This window comes from Sporisorium graminicola, chromosome SGRAM_9, assembly GCF_005498985.1.
Source record: "Sporisorium graminicola strain CBS 10092 chromosome SGRAM_9, whole genome shotgun sequence".
Lineage (NCBI taxonomy): Eukaryota > Fungi > Basidiomycota > Ustilaginomycetes > Ustilaginales > Ustilaginaceae > Sporisorium > Sporisorium graminicola.
In genome coordinates, this window is record NC_043739.1 from 420,760 (window position 1) to 436,947 (window position 16,188).

The 16,188-nt window shown below is 56.1% G+C and overlaps 4 protein-coding genes across 4 annotated transcripts; 3 read left to right on the forward strand and 1 right to left on the reverse strand.

Annotated features, from left to right (window-relative positions):
• Nucleotides 1-3,361: 3,361 nt before the first annotated feature.
• Nucleotides 3,362-6,625, forward strand: EX895_006520 (uncharacterized protein; the record flags this gene model as incomplete). The annotated part of the gene is made up of 2 exons (XM_029887111.1): nucleotides 3,362-3,671; nucleotides 3,777-6,625. The coding sequence occupies 2 exons, from the start codon at nucleotides 3,362-3,364 to the stop codon at nucleotides 6,623-6,625; spliced, it is 3,159 nt and encodes a 1,052-aa protein (XP_029736603.1).
• Nucleotides 6,626-6,990: 365 nt separating this feature from the next.
• On the reverse strand, nucleotides 6,991-8,082 carry EX895_006521 (uncharacterized protein; the record flags this gene model as incomplete). The annotated part of the gene is made up of 1 exon (XM_029887112.1): nucleotides 6,991-8,082. The coding sequence occupies one exon, from the start codon at nucleotides 8,080-8,082 to the stop codon at nucleotides 6,991-6,993; it is 1,092 nt and encodes a 363-aa protein (XP_029736604.1).
• A 943-nt stretch (nucleotides 8,083-9,025) lies between these two features.
• EX895_006522 (uncharacterized protein) lies at nucleotides 9,026-12,856 on the forward strand (the record flags this gene model as incomplete). Its single annotated transcript, XM_029887113.1, has 1 exon — nucleotides 9,026-12,856. One exon carries the CDS (start codon nucleotides 9,026-9,028, stop codon nucleotides 12,854-12,856), a length of 3,831 nt encoding a protein of 1,276 aa, XP_029736605.1.
• A 534-nt stretch (nucleotides 12,857-13,390) lies between these two features.
• Nucleotides 13,391-14,517, forward strand: EX895_006523 (uncharacterized protein; the record flags this gene model as incomplete). The annotated part of the gene is made up of 2 exons (XM_029887114.1): nucleotides 13,391-13,663; nucleotides 13,750-14,517. The coding sequence occupies 2 exons, from the start codon at nucleotides 13,391-13,393 to the stop codon at nucleotides 14,515-14,517; spliced, it is 1,041 nt and encodes a 346-aa protein (XP_029736606.1).
• Nucleotides 14,518-16,188: the final 1,671 nt, after the last annotated feature.

Sequence of the window (16,188 nt, forward strand, 5' to 3'; positions counted from 1 at the left end):
TCCAAGCCTGTATCGATCGAAACGGAAAGATAGCTCGACTTTTCCGAGAGGGCTCGAGCAGCTCCAAGCATCACGGCGATTCGAATCCGAGGATGGCGGCGGATTTGCAGGAAAGGCGGCGGGGCTCTAGACTTTCGCAAGCGCCACGAATTCTGGAAGATGACGCTGTGTCCTGTTCACGGAATTCGGTAGAGCATGCTTTTCCGCCGGAGTTGACAGCAAGTCGACCAAGAGCTTGTGTCGCGAAACGGGTGCGCTTGCCAAGCGTGAGACTTGCCATAGTTGCTCAGGGCTGGACTAGGTCATGCTTTAGAGCACAAGGTGCAACAGGGACAGCGACGCTAGCTAAAAGCCCACATCCGGACCGAGTGCTATTATTTATAAAAGTCAGCTCACCACGGGCACGTCGATGATTAACACTGCAGCTGTCAAACAAGAGCGAATTGAATTGCTTGATACAAATCCACTTGCTAGCGCCAATACAAGTTTGCACTCCGAGTTGCATCAATGTAGAATTTAGGTTGTGTTTTCCTTCTTGCTCTCTCGACGTGACCAAGCTCGTCCAATGGTGCCCGCCGACACGCTAAGCCAATTTGATACTAAAATACGGTAAAAAATCATTATTTTTACCCACGTCAGAAACACTTTTAGAGCCATGCGTTTCCCCTCGTGTCTTATGCTCGCTCCCTCCATTGGGCTGCCTCATGCTGTAGCCGCTGATCTGCACTGAGCTGTGGTGTAGATCACAAACTGGCACTCCGCAACTATCGGCTGCCACCACCCCGTCGCTTGCACGCGCTGTGGCTTTTTGAGGCTTGTCTTGCTGCTCGGCCATCTCCTAAGCGTCGAGGCTTTTGTTCGACACTGGCACGGGCTTTGGTCCAGCCTCTGCGCCACCACCGAACCTTGATTTCAACGCTCCGACTCGGACCTCGGGGCGGGGTCATAGACATCTGGAAACCACAAGGATAAAATAGCTGTGTGCTCGGTCTTGCCAAGGCATGCTCTTTGAGCACACAAGCTTTCGAGAGTATGGTCTCAACGCGGGACGCCATGCAGCTGCACGACATGCTCAACGTCGGAATCCGCACTGCCTTTCCGAGTACCTGCGTCGACACTTCTGTTGAGATGTGAGCGCTGATTCCCTCGGCTGACACCATTTTGTCTCATCCGTCGTGGCTCCTCATTGGTTGATGATGCAAACTTTCCCAGGAATCAGGCAAGAGGCGCCGCAGCCAGCTTGTCGCGTTCCATCTGGCCGAGACAGTCGGTCGATCACGAGGATGGGCCTGAGTCGGATCGAAGCAACGTCAAGAACATGCCGGCGTGTCACCTGCGCTCTCCATACGTTTGTACGCCTCGAGGTGGTGTGAACGAAACACTCCAGTCGTCTCGCCTGTCGGCTAAACAAGCGAGTCTGAGCAACAGGCTGGGGGTTCGGAATACCAATCCTTGGCAGAGACCGTTACTCAGATATGGCTTTTCCCCATCCAAAGCCTGGTATGTTGTTTCAAACGAAGGCCGGCCAAGGGTTCAAGGGTTCACCTTGTCTGCACCTCGTCAAACAGGGTAAGGCGATACGGTTCAAGCTGCTGCTCGTCTCTTTAAGGCTCTGTCGGAGCATCAAAGGAGGGGAAGCGCTTCAGCCAGAAAAGGGGAATCCATCTCTTTCCCCTGCTTGCCATTGAGGCAGACTGGCTCAGAATGTATGATGAAATGGTCTCCGTGCAGCCGCACTAAAGCTCCATTAGCAACTTCGAGGGCTTCCAGAGGTTTATCCTTAAGGCACCACCGGAAAGACTTCACGCCTGGTTCAGCCGCTTTAGGTGCAGTGGTTCGCCAGTCCGTAGTCTGGTTGCATTTTACCACGCCATTGTTCTAGCCCCACCGCGATGGTTGCTACTGTACAGTATCTGAGCTTGCGTTGGGGTAGCATACAGTATTATACTGTAAATGCAAGCTGTCACTGTTGTTGATTTACGGAAATTTGGTTTTTTTTCATTTTTATTATATCACTTTATGGTAAATTCTGGTGTTGTGATTCAGAGAGCAACAAGATTCAAGGACCGATTCTCCGACGGGGTTCGCAGTGTCTGTAGTGCTACCACGCAAAGGTAAACAGGCGGAAAGTGCTTTCTGCTGCTCTCTGTAGGCTCGATGATGCTAAGCGAGCCCAATCATTCGGGTTGACAGATTGTCGATCTTTGCCTCGCCTGCTGAGCTTTCTTTGCCGGTGCACCACTGCAACTGCCCTTTGTCTTTGGTTGCCCGTGTCTATCCTGCACTCACTCAACTCTAGCTGCAATGCAGATCCGGGCCTCATCCCTCGCCCGACACTCGTCAGCCGCACACTGTGTCTTGCTGCTTGCTCCCAGCACTCCCTCTTCCTCCTCCTCCTCACCTGTGACATGGCTTGCCACCGTAAACACGCTCGAGTGACCTGCCTCCTCTGATTGCTCTCGCCACGCATTCGTGTCGTTTCGTTTGGCAAGTGTCCCGTATACGATACAGCTTCCGCTCCGACGCGGTTTCACGCTGTGCTATCGTTTCAGAACGCATTGCAACCTTATACCAGCCTGGCCGGCCTGTCACCCAGTCTTGGGCCTGGTCATGATTCGAGCCTCAGCCGCCGACAGCCGCCTGCCCCATCTCAACCTGGCAAGCATTGCGCTAAGTCAGTCAACTCGACGCACGTAGACTCAGCCATCGCGCAAACCCCAATGAGGCGTCACTCAGCTGTAACTTCTCTCCTCCTCCTCCTCCTTTTCCCTCTCCCAATTCTCCCTTGCCTGACCATTTTTTTCGCCGCCCCCGGCGCTCCGTCTTTCTCGCGCCCAGGCTCTCTCTACTCACGCCCTCGGCCACCCGTGTCTCGGATGCATCTTTCCTCTGTGTATGCCGCCTCGATCTTGCAGCCACGTCTTACTTCTTGCCCTGCTAGTCTGGTCTCACTCGACCACCTTTCGACAGCTTTGATAGACCCCAACCTTTCTCTTGATTGGGCACCTTCCTTTTCCACTTAGACCCTAGCCTCGCCACCACCACCAACATTCTCACCACCTTATCCTTATACCTTACCATCAACATCATCATAACTACCGCTACTACCACTGCGGTCACCACCTCGCCTTTCTCTTGCTACAGCTTTCGTATAGAGCAACACAAGTTCGCCCATTTGAACGACAAGCAGCCAAGAACCTCAACACATCAGCGTGCTCAGACCCGTATTGCCCCTGCACGCTGATAAGCACTAGACTTTGCTTCTCGACTCATCGAGTGCACACACAACTAGCGCAGCCGTATCACCTGCTTGGAAAGACAAAGGGAGGCTGCCGGCTTCCCTTGCTCGGTCACAATTACCATGGCGACCAGCATCGTTGCGGCCAACGGAAAGTCGCTTGGCAGCCGACACAATTCACACAACAATCTCGTCGCTTCCGACAGTGTTTCTGACTGGTTCAACAGTTCGTCCCTCGACAATACACCCAAGGGACCCATGACCTCCAACCCACTCGAGAACCTGCATCGACAGGACAGTTTCGCCAGCCTTACCGATGGGTTCGACATCGTCTCTCCACCCATCTTGTCTTGGTCGCATACATCAGAGTCCAAGATTGCAGGACTCAACAATGCCGACGATTATCTGTCTAGTCTTGCCGAACAGTCCATTGGTGAGTGATCTGCTGAAATGAACTGAACCACCACCGCCTTGGCGATCCAATTGCATCTGTCGCTAACATGAGACCACAACTATTGCCTCTTGCACTTGACCACAGATCTCAAGACCACCTTCACCGAAACTTTGCACGTCGACGACTTTTTCAACGAAAGCGCCTCCAACTCGAGCAGCCCCTACATGGGCACCACCATCAACCTCCCCGGATGGAATCATGGCCCCGAAGTGGTCGGCGGCTTGACCGACTCCGACGTTGAATCCCCGGAAGGAATCTGGTACGGACAGACACAGGCCATCACCACCAAGACAGCCCGCAGAGGTCCCAACATGCCCAGCTTCACTATCAACATTGAGCAGTCCGAACCCGGCTATTCACCAGGAGCATCCAACCCGGTCGGCTTCGAGACTCTCAATCCTGTCGCTTCGCCGCACACTTCCGATCTGCTCGGTGCTCCTACACGAGCGCTGCGTTCGTGCATCTCTGCGCCGCTGTTGCAACGAGATGATCCAGTGCTCGAGGCTGCAGGAACGCAACACTTGATCAACGACTTTCTCATTGATGCCGGATATCCACAGGAGCGTATTCCCGAGTCCAACGCTCTGGGCCTTGAGCTCGGTCTGCCGTCCGGTGCTGTGAACAGCCCAAGTCAGATCGTCGCTAGACCACAGATCGAAGTCGTTCTAGGCAAAGACGGTCTTCCCGTAGTCAACCAGCTGGCCGGCAACTCGAGCGTGGCTCAGTCATCGGCACTCTTCCAGCGACGTGCTGTGCAGCGTGACCTTCAGGCACCTTCGCCTGTCGCAGTGCCAAGCGCGGAAGGCGCTCCGAATACGGGCGATCGGACGATCGAAGTCTCACCCGGACGCACGGTCACCGTCAACAACCCAGCAGAGTCCACTATCGACCCGGAACAGATGACCGAGGAACAACGGCGAAGGCTCGCCCAGCTCCACCAGATTCACGTCGCCCAGCAGGCGGCGCGGCTGGGTGTCTACCAGGACTTTGTCAGTCCCTCGCAGCAGTTTGCCGGTCAAGAGGCGAGCGAGCGCGCCGCCAAGGCCGTCCAGGCGGCGCTGATGTATGGTATGGAAGGCAATTCGCCTCGAAAGCTCAGCGTGGGCTCAACAGGTCTTCCCACGCCAATCACTCCGCAGCATCCGCTCCAGCCTGGACCCAGCAGCATGGCCAATGCCGCTTACGCCTCTCAGATGCAGAACTACCTCGGTATTCAGACGCAGGGATATGCTGGTGCCAACTTCGACCCACGAGTGCCAGGCATGCCGCTGTCGGCGGACTCGGCAGCTTTCGCCCCTTCGATCCAGAATCAGTTTTCGAACCTTCACCTGGCCCAACAACAGCAGCAGCACCAGCAGCGAGGCGTTTTCACGCCGCAATTCCTCCACCAGAACGACACTACTCTCTTTGCCGGCCCAGGCGCCGCGGGTTCGCAGGACATGTCCGGCTATACCTCGGTCTACCCTCCGCCGAGACACAACAGCTTTAGCGGCTCGAGTATTGGTGGCGAGCACAGCGGCAGCTCGTATGGCCTCACGTTGTCCGCGAGTGGTATGGTGGCAGGCGGCGGACACATGGGCGGCGCCGATCAGATGCTGCTAGCGCCTCGACGGGCGAGTCACGTCGGGCTGAGAACATCCGAGTCGACACCCTCGTTGGCTTCACAGATTGCCGCCAACCCGATGCAACTGCAAAATCCGTTCGGCCAGCAACAGACACAACCGCACCAGCAGCCCCGTAAACACCAGATGGCGATGACGACGCTCGAGCCCTCGATGCTGACGAGCAGCAGCTCGGAAATGACGCTGATGCCACCGGCGGGGAGCACGCCTCGATCGGCACCTGCGGACGCATCGCGGGAGCACCTGGCAATGCAGCAGACACGCATGCGACAGCTGCAACAGCAGCAGATGCAGTTGCTCCAGATGCAGAGCCCGACGGCTGGTCATCCGCAACTGCCTGGCAAGCAAGCAGGCAGCTCGACACAGGTGACGACGAGAAAGGTACCCAGCACACTCTCTGCGCCGTTGAGCCCACCTCGATCGCCATCCAAGATGAAGTCGACCCCTCATCTTAGGAGCCCCCGCGGTGGAGTCATGACCGGATTACCGCCTTCGCCGACGAAGCCGATGGCGCCAGGACTACGAAAGATCGCATCGAATCGAAGGATCAATCCTGCTCCGTCGTCTTCGACATTTGGCGCCGTCGGTGGCAGCAGCACGGGCTCGACATCTTCCAGCTCGAGCTCGTCCGCCTCGGGCGCGGGCGTGCTCAAGGGCAAGAGCAGCACCGTCGGCACCACGGGCGGGTTCACGCTCGAACTCACCACGTCGGCATCGCCTACGCGCGCGCGCACCATCTCGCACCAGAGCGTCACCTCGTCGCGCTCCACCAGCTCGCCGGGGAAATCCAAGTCGCCCACTCCTTCGGCGCTGGCCTCCGGCTCCGGGAGTGCAGGTTTCTCGCGGCTCTCATTTGTCAACTACGGCATGAACGATGCCGACGAGATCTGCAGCGCTGTGGCGCCGAGTGGGAGCTACAAGGTGCCTCTGCGCGGGTTCGGTGCGTCGTCGGGCGAGGAGGACGATTTCGACGACGATACGAGCTCGGTGCGTACGCGGACCGCGTCCAACGTGACGGGCATCATGGGGATGATGGGGTCAGACGATGACGGGGACAGCCCTGGTTCGACGATGGGAGGCGTCGCAACGCCTGGTAGCCCGACAAAGAAGGTGCGCAAGAACTCGAGTCGGGCTAATCTGATGAGCGGTACTGGTGCGAGTGCGAGTGCAAGCAGCCCGCTCAAGAGCAAACGCAGCATGGCGAATTTGGGCGGGGCGAGTGGAAGCAGGGGCTGGGACTTGACCAGATCGCCAAGAAAGACCAAGTCGACCATCTTGAGCCCTGTTTCCAGCGCTGGTAGTGGGGAGTAGAAGCGGTCTTGTTCGTCGTCGTCGTCCGTCGTCATTGGGAGGTAAAACTTCTTTTAGATTGAATTTTGGTGCCCCTTTTCCTCGATACCTTATTACGCTCCTTTTTTTTATGTTTTCGATTTATCCTGGATCTGTTATTCACTCTCGGTCTTTTCTTCGCTTCTTTTCGGCCATACATGGTGGTCACCTCTTTTGTACGATCGTCCCTTCAACCATACTTTCTAGCAGTGCCGACGATTTGTCTTTACTCATTCGTGTGAAACAGTCTCTTGCCGCAATGAAATGCGATAGATAGGGCGAGCGAGTCCTTTGCGATTGCGATAGCTTGATATACAAAAAAGGTGCGATTCCATTCCAGTCGGACATCAGGGAGCAACCTTGACGACCATCTTTCCGACATTCTTTCCGGCAAAGAGATCAACAAGCGCCTTGGGACACTGCTCCAGACTCTGGCCCTGCTCCCTCGCCTTGGCATCCAGCTCCTCGCCAACGACGTGGAACTTGCGAGCGAGCTTGCCCTCGTTCATCCACTTGACCATGTTGTCCTCCGCCTCGCTGTAGCGTTTGGCGTAGTCGAAGACGATGAAGCCCTGCATCTTGATGCGCATGGCGATGATGGTGGTGTAGTTCTTGAGACCCTCAGGTTTGGGGTTGTTGTAGTCGGCGATGGCACCGCACAGCGCAACACGGGCGTGGGGCTTCATGCAGAGCAGCGAGAGATCGAGGATCTCGCCACCGACATTCTCGAAAAGAGCGTCGATGTAACCGTACTTTTTGGTAACGAGCTCGCGGTAGGTCTGCTTGAAGTCAGGGTGCTTGTAGTTGAGAGCCTCGTCGGCCCCGAGCGACGACTTGAGCCATTCGCACTTGTCATCCGCACCGGCGACGGCGATGACCTTGCAGCCCTTGAGCTTGGCAAGCTGGACGACGATGCTTCCGACCGAGCCGGCGGCGCCCGTGACGACAACGACATCACCCTCCTTGATGGCTGCTACGTCCAGGATGCCCCAGTAAGCCGTCTGACCCGACGAGCCGAGCGGTCCGAGGTAATCGAGCAGCGAGCCGCCCTCACGGATGGTGCGCTTCTCGACGCTCTTACCGGCCAAACGCGCGTACTGCTGCCAGCCGAGGATACCGCTGACCTGGTCGCCCTTGGAAAGACCGGGGAACTTGGAGGCAACGACGACACCGACACCGCCAGCGCGCATCACCTCGCCGATCTGGACGGGCGGGAGGTAGGATCGCACATCGCGCAACCAGCCTCGCATGGCAGGGTCCAGAGAGACGTACTCGACACGCACCAGCACCTCGCCATCGTTGAGCTCGGCTTCCTGTGGAACGGCCACGGTGCGTTTCTCGTAGGTCGAGTCGTTGGCACCGAGCGTGTGCTGGATGGCAGCGGTGGGACGCTCGCGCAGCACGATCTGTGTCTGCTGTGATGGGATGGTGAACGACATTGCTGCTGAAAAAAGAGGAGGAGGAGGAATGAGGCTTCGGGATGGAGAGTGAGAGACAAAGCTGGTGCGACCGGAGTGTCGAGGGTCTTATATGCCTCTCCGTGTCTCGAGAAAGGAGAAAAGCACGTTCGGTTATACAGCGTTCGCCACGCATCAACTCCACGGACGTTCTTCAGAGACGCTTCTTCTTTCGCCCTTCCACACACAGAACATGTGCGGCCGGAGATAGAAGATCGAGGTCATCAGGCCATATGTTCTGCTCTTGGAAGACCGAACAGTCAGTCCTTTGCAATGGAAGCCAAACGAAGCCGTTGGGGTGAGGGATTCGGCTTTGAAGGCTCGCCTGAACCGGAAATCATTGCTCTCTGTAGGGGTTTTGAGCTGCATTTCTTTCTTTTTCGCCGGTTCAAGTCGAGCCGAACAAAGTTTGAGAGGAGAGAATGACACACGTCCCCCGTCACGCATGCGCAACAGCTGCATAAAATTCTAGGTTTTAAAATATTCGGTTAGACAATTTAATAAATTCACCGAGGTTGAAAAGAAATAAAAATGTTAGATTAAATAAAGGTCTACAACCGACTGGAATGTCAGATCGCAAGCTGGCAGTTGGACCCTTGAACAGAGCGCTCGAGGCGAGTTTTCGGTTTTCGGAAGTGCCGCTGCGCGGTGCCATGTGCCGAAGATTCGACCTTTGACAGCTTTCGTTTGGGCCACTTCTTCATCTTACGACTCAGCCTGCCAACAAGAGCATGGCGCAGGTTCCCAGCGACACAGCGACAGCCACGACTCGACTTTACCGAGATAACCTCATTGCCGCCCTCTCAATCGCTTAGCTGAACAGAGACATACACGCGCTCTCCGGGATCGTCAATTGAGCACTACGACCCACACTACTGCACATGCCACGGACATAGCTGCTGCTAGCGATCCCCAGGAGACGTTCATGGCTGTAACCACAGCTTCGTCGGCTGAATCCGGCGCAGGAGTGGCAGCGTCAACGCCAAAAGCAACATCCTCTACCTCATCTCCAGCACCACCAGCACCACCAGCACCACCAGCACCACCGGCCAAAGATGAGTCTCAAGCTCAAGTACTCTACAGAGAGCGCGAGAAGAAACGTCGCCAACTCCGCGCACTCAATCAACAAGCTTGGAAGCATGGTCCGTCGACACCATCCAAGACGCTCGATTCTAACCTCAAGAAGAATACCGCATTTGTAAAGCGAGTCAAGCAGGGCATCGGACATGAAGCACGCGATCATCTGCTCAAAGACTTACCTCAGCTCAATCTCGAAAAGTACCTGCAGGAGCTCACTCAAGCTATTCCCGATGGCCTCGCCAAATGTTCAACGGCGAAAGACTGCTTCGCCGCTACAGAAATCCTATCTGCTTTCCACGTCCGCTTTGGGGCTGAAGCGTTTAGCTCTCCGCTCACCATTGCACTCGAGCAGGCACTGGCTCCAACCAGCAAGACTCAGTATCTGAACACCGCAACAGAGCAGAAGGAGAGAGACGAGGCTGCACGTATCGCGCGTCAAAAACCGCTGCTACGCGCCACTGCAGAATTAGCGCTCGTCGAGGCAGTCGGCCTCTCTCAGGACAACTGTGGATCCTCCTGGCTTTATGCTCTGCTCAGAAATCTACTGGCCACAGACAAGGAGCACTCCAACGCCCCGCTCCTCGTTGCCACTCTCAAAGGCCTCGGTCAGTCCATACTTGCACCTCGCGTCAAGCAAGACAACGACGGGGCGCTGTCAGAAAGAGCCGACTCGGCCCTCACGCTCGCCGACGCCGTCGACGTCGACCGCATAGAGCAGTTCGACTTGTCGGATGCGCCTTTGGTGTCTTCAGAGTGGCAAGCCAAGTTCCGTAAACTTTTCGAGACCTATTTCCAGACGCTCGCTCGCCGCATCGTCAAGGAGCATCAGCGGCTACAGGATCAAGACCGTAAGAATCACGAGGCCTACATCAGATCCGGCGAGATCTTTGAAGATCGCCAGCAGAACTACGAGCGCATGACAAAGAGCTTCGAGCGCGTCCGCGATTGGGGCAGGATCCTGTCCGAGCTGCTCGGGGTTCCAATGCCTGAGCTCGAGTCGTCTGCGTCGAGCAGCAATGCTGTCGGTCTCGGTGTCAACCTCGACTCCAAGTCAGCCTTTGAACGTGCCGACGAAGAGTTTGCAACAGATCAGAGTCCATGGGAAGACCAGGACTCGCAAAAGTTCTACACGGACATCTTGGATCTTGGCGACATTATCCCGCAATCCATCCTGGCACAAACTACCGGCATTGTGCTTGATTCAAACGGCAGCGCGTCCAAGGCGGACGGTCTCGAGGAGGCAAAGGATCGTCCTGATGCTAAGGAGTCCGCGACAGCTGCCAGCTCACCCCAACTTGATGTCGACGCAATCGACGAGGCCATGAATGCTGGTCCGGCAGCACAGCTGGCGACGCTTATGGCCAAATTGCCCGACATGACAAATCGGAGCATGATTGACAGTGCTGCTGTCGACTTTGCATTTATTGCCACCAAGCCAGCTCGCCGCAAGCTTGTCAAACACCTGGCTTCACTTCCACGCAACCGGATCGACTTGGCTCCGTACTACGCCCGCCTTGCGGCCATCCTGACTCGATATATGCCCGACGTTGGCGTGGGTCTCACTGCCCTGCTGGAAGACGAGTTCCGCTACTTGCAACGAAAGAAAAACGTCGATCTCACAGAGACGCGCGCCAAGAATGCTCGGTTCCTTTCGGAGCTCACCAAGTTCAAAGTGACGCCTACGCACGCCATCTTTCACTGCCTCAAAGTGTGTCTCGAGGACTTTTCCGGACCCAACATTGATGTGCTTGCCTCGCTGCTCGAGGGTTGCGGCAGGTACCTATTGCGCACGGAGGAGACCTCGGCGCGGATGAGGAGCATGCTGGAAATGCTCCGTCGCAAACGCGCCGCTGCCAACCTCGACTCCCGTCAGCTGCTTCTGCTCAACAACGCTTACTACCAGTGCAATCCACCCAAACGCAAGGCGATCGAGCAGAAAGCACGACAGCCTATGGAGCTCTATATTCGCCACCTCATCTATCATGCTCTGCAGAAAAAGACGCTGGATCCCGTGGTCCTCCAGCTGCGCAAGCTGTCTTGGGACGATGCAGCAGTCTACGGTTGGCTCAAGGATGCCTTTACCCGCGCTTGGCGCATCCGGTACTCCAATATTCACCTGCTTGCTATTCTCGTCTACGAGCTCGAGCGCTTCCATCCCTCGTTTGCCGTCGAGGTAATCGACCAAGTGCTCGAAAACGTCCGCATCGGCATGGAGGAAAATATCTTCAAGCACAATCAGCGCCGCGTGGCTACCATCTGCTACCTCGGCGAGCTTTACAACTATCGGCTCATCAACAGCGGTATTGTGTTTGAGCAGCTCTGGTCACTCGCCACATTCGGCCACCCAAATGGCCGACCGTGGCCAGGACAGGTGGCGCCGCTCGATGCTCCCGACGATTACTTTAGAGTTAGGTTGATCTGCTCGTTGCTGGACACGTGCGGTGCCTGCTTCGATCGCGGGTCTTTACGTAAGAAGCTGGACGACTTTTTGGTGTTCTTGAACGTCTACATTCTCTGCAAGCAGCAGCCTCTGCCGATGGACGTCGACTTTATGCTTGCAGAGACGCTCGAGATGTTGCGACCCGACATGCGGTTCAAAAAGTCGTTCAACGAAGCAGCCGCTGCGCTGGAAGAAGTCTTGGCTGCAAACCGCCTCAAGTCGGCTCATAAAGACGCCGGCGAGGAAAGCGAAGAGCACAGCTCGGAGGAGGATCAAGCAGGTTCATCCAACGGCGGTCAGGATGGCGGTAAAGGAGATGCACGACGCCAAGCGAGACACGGTATCGCGTATGCTTCTAGCAGTGATGATTCGTCCGAAGGCACGATCTCGTCGGCGTCATCTGGCTCTTCTGACGGCTCGTCGTCTTCGTCAGGCTCGGCGATTGACTCTGATGATTCCGACTCCGACGATGGTGATTCTTCGGACACCGCTTCCAACGACAGCGGAGACTCTGACGATGAGGAAGGCGAGCTCGGTCGACACCGACGAGACGAAGAGCTGGCGATCCGCAAAGAAGCCGACGACGAGTTTGACCGCGAGTTGGCCAAGATGATGGCGGAACTCGGATCGTCTGGCGCTGCATCTGCTCCGGTGAACGCTACGAGCTCCAGCACTCAGCGGTCTCAGCTCTTCTCGCGCACCGCGCTGCCTTCGGGCAATGCGGGCGGATACAGCCACAATCACAGCAGTAATGCCTCGGGCTTATCTGAGATCGGCCTGCCTATTAAGAGGAAGCCGTCGGAAGTATCGCAGGACGACACTCTGCATATGAAGTTCTCGCTTCTGTCGAAGAAGGGTTCCAAGCAGGTGACGCATGAGGTGCACGTACCGTCCACAGCATCGATTGCGATCAACACTCGGACCAAGCAGCTGAAGGAAGAGGAAGAGCGTAGGCAGTTGAAGGCGAAGGTGCTCGCGTACGAACGGAGCTCCGAGTCTCATCTGGACCGATCAAGAGATGCAACTCTTCAACATTCGTTCTCGCGACGTCCGCACCATGAGCACGTGCAACAGCATCAGCAGCAGCAAATGCAGGAGCACGCACAGAGGCAGCAAGAACATGCGCTTAGGCAGCAGCAGCATGCACAGCAGTCTAGAGTCCAGGCAGCAGCAAATCGAGGCGGCAAGAACGCTGCTGGGGATGACTTTAAGATCTGGACCAGTCATGGCTTCTGATGTGTAATCACAGTTCTCCAAACCAAGCCCGTGCCCCTTTTGATTCAGATTGCTGTTTCGCTTTGATCTTGAGGTGTGTAACCCATCCGTGTCGGCACTGATGTGAAGGTGGTGGGCAAGGAGAAAAGCAGGAGAAGGCGTAGAAAATTTAAAAGTGTTAGATCTTCGGACTTATTGCTCAGCATCACGTGATGCGCCCCCACGAAGGGTCGCATTTCTGGAATATCTGGCTGCAGGCATCCGACATCACTTCGATCCTTCTCACCCTTCGTCTCTCGGTCGTTTGCGCCTCTTGACCACTCATCTCAACCGTCTTGCGACTCGAACGTCTCCAGCGTCATTGGAGTAGTTATCTCGGACCAACCCAGCACTCTCCCACACATTCAGGTCTGCTCTACGAAAGCGCTCCCGAATTCACGCAACCCGGAATCAGCACCAGCAGCCGACTGCGCAGCTTTCCGAAGTTTGCTTTATACAACACTTTGACGCAGACCTGTGCGCAGTCAAGGGCCTCACGATCTGCAGCAGTACAGGATGAACGGTAGATATGACGCGACCTCGTCGCGGCCAAAGATCACGGTTCGACAACTGAACCGTGACCATGCCAACTTTGTGCTCGAGAACGTGGATCTTTCGTTCGCCAATTCGTTGAGGCGCATCATGATCGCCGATATCCCTACGGTGGCAATCGACATGGTCGAGGTGCGGAACAACACGACGGTGTTGCCGGACGAGTTCTTGGCGCATAGACTGGGCATGATCCCACTGCTCAGCATGGACTGCGCCAAGGCGTTGGTGGATCACAGGGTAAGTTTGCGCTCGCTCGGTGTACGGGTTTTCTACTGAAGAGGGGTTCACGGCTGACTTTTCATCCCACTTCTTGACCTGGATAGGACTGTGCGTGTGAGGACGGTTGTGATCGATGTTCGGTCGAACTGACATTACGCGCACGCTGCACAACGCGCGGCAACCTTGAGGTAACGTCGCGCGACTTGATACGGTCGGACACGATCGAGAACGCGACGATCTACGACGATGATGCGATGGCCGAGCCTGCTGCTCCGAAACACCCGGACTTTGGGCGACCGGTCGGCCACGATGGCTCCACCCCCCCGATCATGCTCGTCAAGATGTCCAAGGGACAAGAGCTCGACTTGCGCTGCATCGCACGTAAAGGATTTGCGAAGGAACACGCCAAGTGGTCGCCCTGTTCGGCGGTCGGGTTCGAGTACGATCCGCACAACGCGCTGCGCCACACGACGTACTGGTACGAGTACGACGCCAAGCAGGAATGGCCCGAAGGCGCCAACGCCGAGTTCGAAGAGCCGCCGCAGGAAGGCGCGCCGTTCGACTACAACAAAAAGGCCAACAAGTTCTACTTTGACGTCGAGGCGAGCGGCAGCATGCACCCCGCCGAGATTGTTGAGACAGGCCTGGGCCTGCTCGAGTACCGCGTGGCGCAGATCGTACAGGAGCTGAGCATGCTCGACGAGCAGCCAGGCGGAGGCGTGGGCGGCCTGGAGAACGGCATGATGGATCCTTACGGTGCACCGCCGGGCGTCAATGGCGGGGGGATGGATCTGAACGGTCATGGAGGCGCGGATATGAACGGTTACCCAGCGCAGGTGGCCAATCCGTATGCTGGCTCTGGCTGGGATTGAATGCCGATGACACTCCGTACAGCGCGATCGTAGGGTGACAATTGAGGGCCCTTGCTCATCCACTCACTTCTCAGTCCAGCACTCGTTTGCTCTAGCTGTGGATCCGGCCTGCTCATCTTGCTTCCATGCCTTGTCTGAGAAGAGAAGCTTTGCTTTCCAAAACAGTGTACTTGTATGACCATTGCTGTGCGCGCCCTCTCTCACGCATAATCAGAATCTGATCCGCTGATTTCAGTTCATTGCTCTATCTGTGTAGAGCAGGTGTGAATGTCATCCTTCAAATTCAAAGAGCCTACAACCGCAAGCTGTGGTAATGTGAAGACCCAAAAAAGCGCAAAAAAAAGTTCCCGGCCAGGGAATCGAACCCTGATCTGAGCAGTTGTCGAGGCCGTTCCGTAGAACGGTCAAGTGAGAGTGCCCTATACTAACCATTGTACTAACTGGGAGGACATACACGAGTGAGAAAATTGTATTCATATACACATCACCTTCACGTTTGGCCAATTGTTCAGAAAGCACATCTCAGGGCTGCTGCCCAAGCCTTGTCATAGCTGGTTGGAGCACAGCCTCGCATTCAGGTGGAAACTCATCTCACCATGTCGTCGCCCACTCTCGTCTCCATCGAGACCCCCCAGCACCTGATCCGGGCTCTCTGTACTCCGTGTCGGTGACTGCGACTCCGAGACAGAGGACGTCGTCGGCCGTTTCGCCGTCTGGGTTTGCACAGCATTACTGACTCGGCAAATCCTGTCTCGCCGCTTTGGGATCGGAAATCGGAGCTCGAGCGGGGAGGGCGTTGAGATGTGGAATCGAGAGAACTGCAACCGCACAATGATGCAATCCTGGTGTGGTTTTTTTTTTCGGCGCCAACAAATTTCCGCTCCGCATCCAAATTAGGCAGGAGAGCGTGGCATGGCTTTGCTTTTCCTGGTTCCTTGCGGGATGCAACTCTAAACAGGCGAGAAGGATTTCAATTTTCAACGTTCTTCCGCAACACAGCACTGTACTCGAGCCTTGAGGTTACACAGAGCCGGTTCCGATGCTCGTTCGACATCTGATGTGCATCTCTCGGTAGAGCCAGCGAGAGTCGAATGCCTCCCATGTGTCGCGTCAGTGGGCGACGTGCGGAAACACTGGTGCGGGCAGCAGCTTGACGCAGTGCAATGCAGGAACTGAGTCGACTTACGCATCTCATCTTTTGGCAACGGACGCCCGACGGCAGATTGAGCGTGGAGCCAGCGATTCATGCTCTCATGCGAGAGGGTGCACCTGACTTTGTCCCTCAACCGGCACCCGAACCCACCGTCTACCGCAGGTGCACACCATCACCACCACCACGTCCCGGCTGATGTCGTTCCGGCATCCTAAGGGCGCACACGACGACACTGTTCGGAGCGGGAAGAGTTCGACGGACGAGGAACTCCGAAGACGTTGGGTTGCTACTGTGAAACCTTAATGAAGTGTGCAGGTGGGTGGGTGTATGTGTAGTTCTTCTTGGCGTTCGAGTCGGTAAGGGGTTTTTTTTCCCCTCTCTTTTCGTTGCCAAGTTATCTCGCTAAACGATAATGGGCGGAAACGGACGGCCAAGTCGGTTGGGATGCAGTCGACAAACAAATGCGCCAAACCCGATGTCGGACAAAGGACAACCAACTAGACTCCTCGCCATCGACG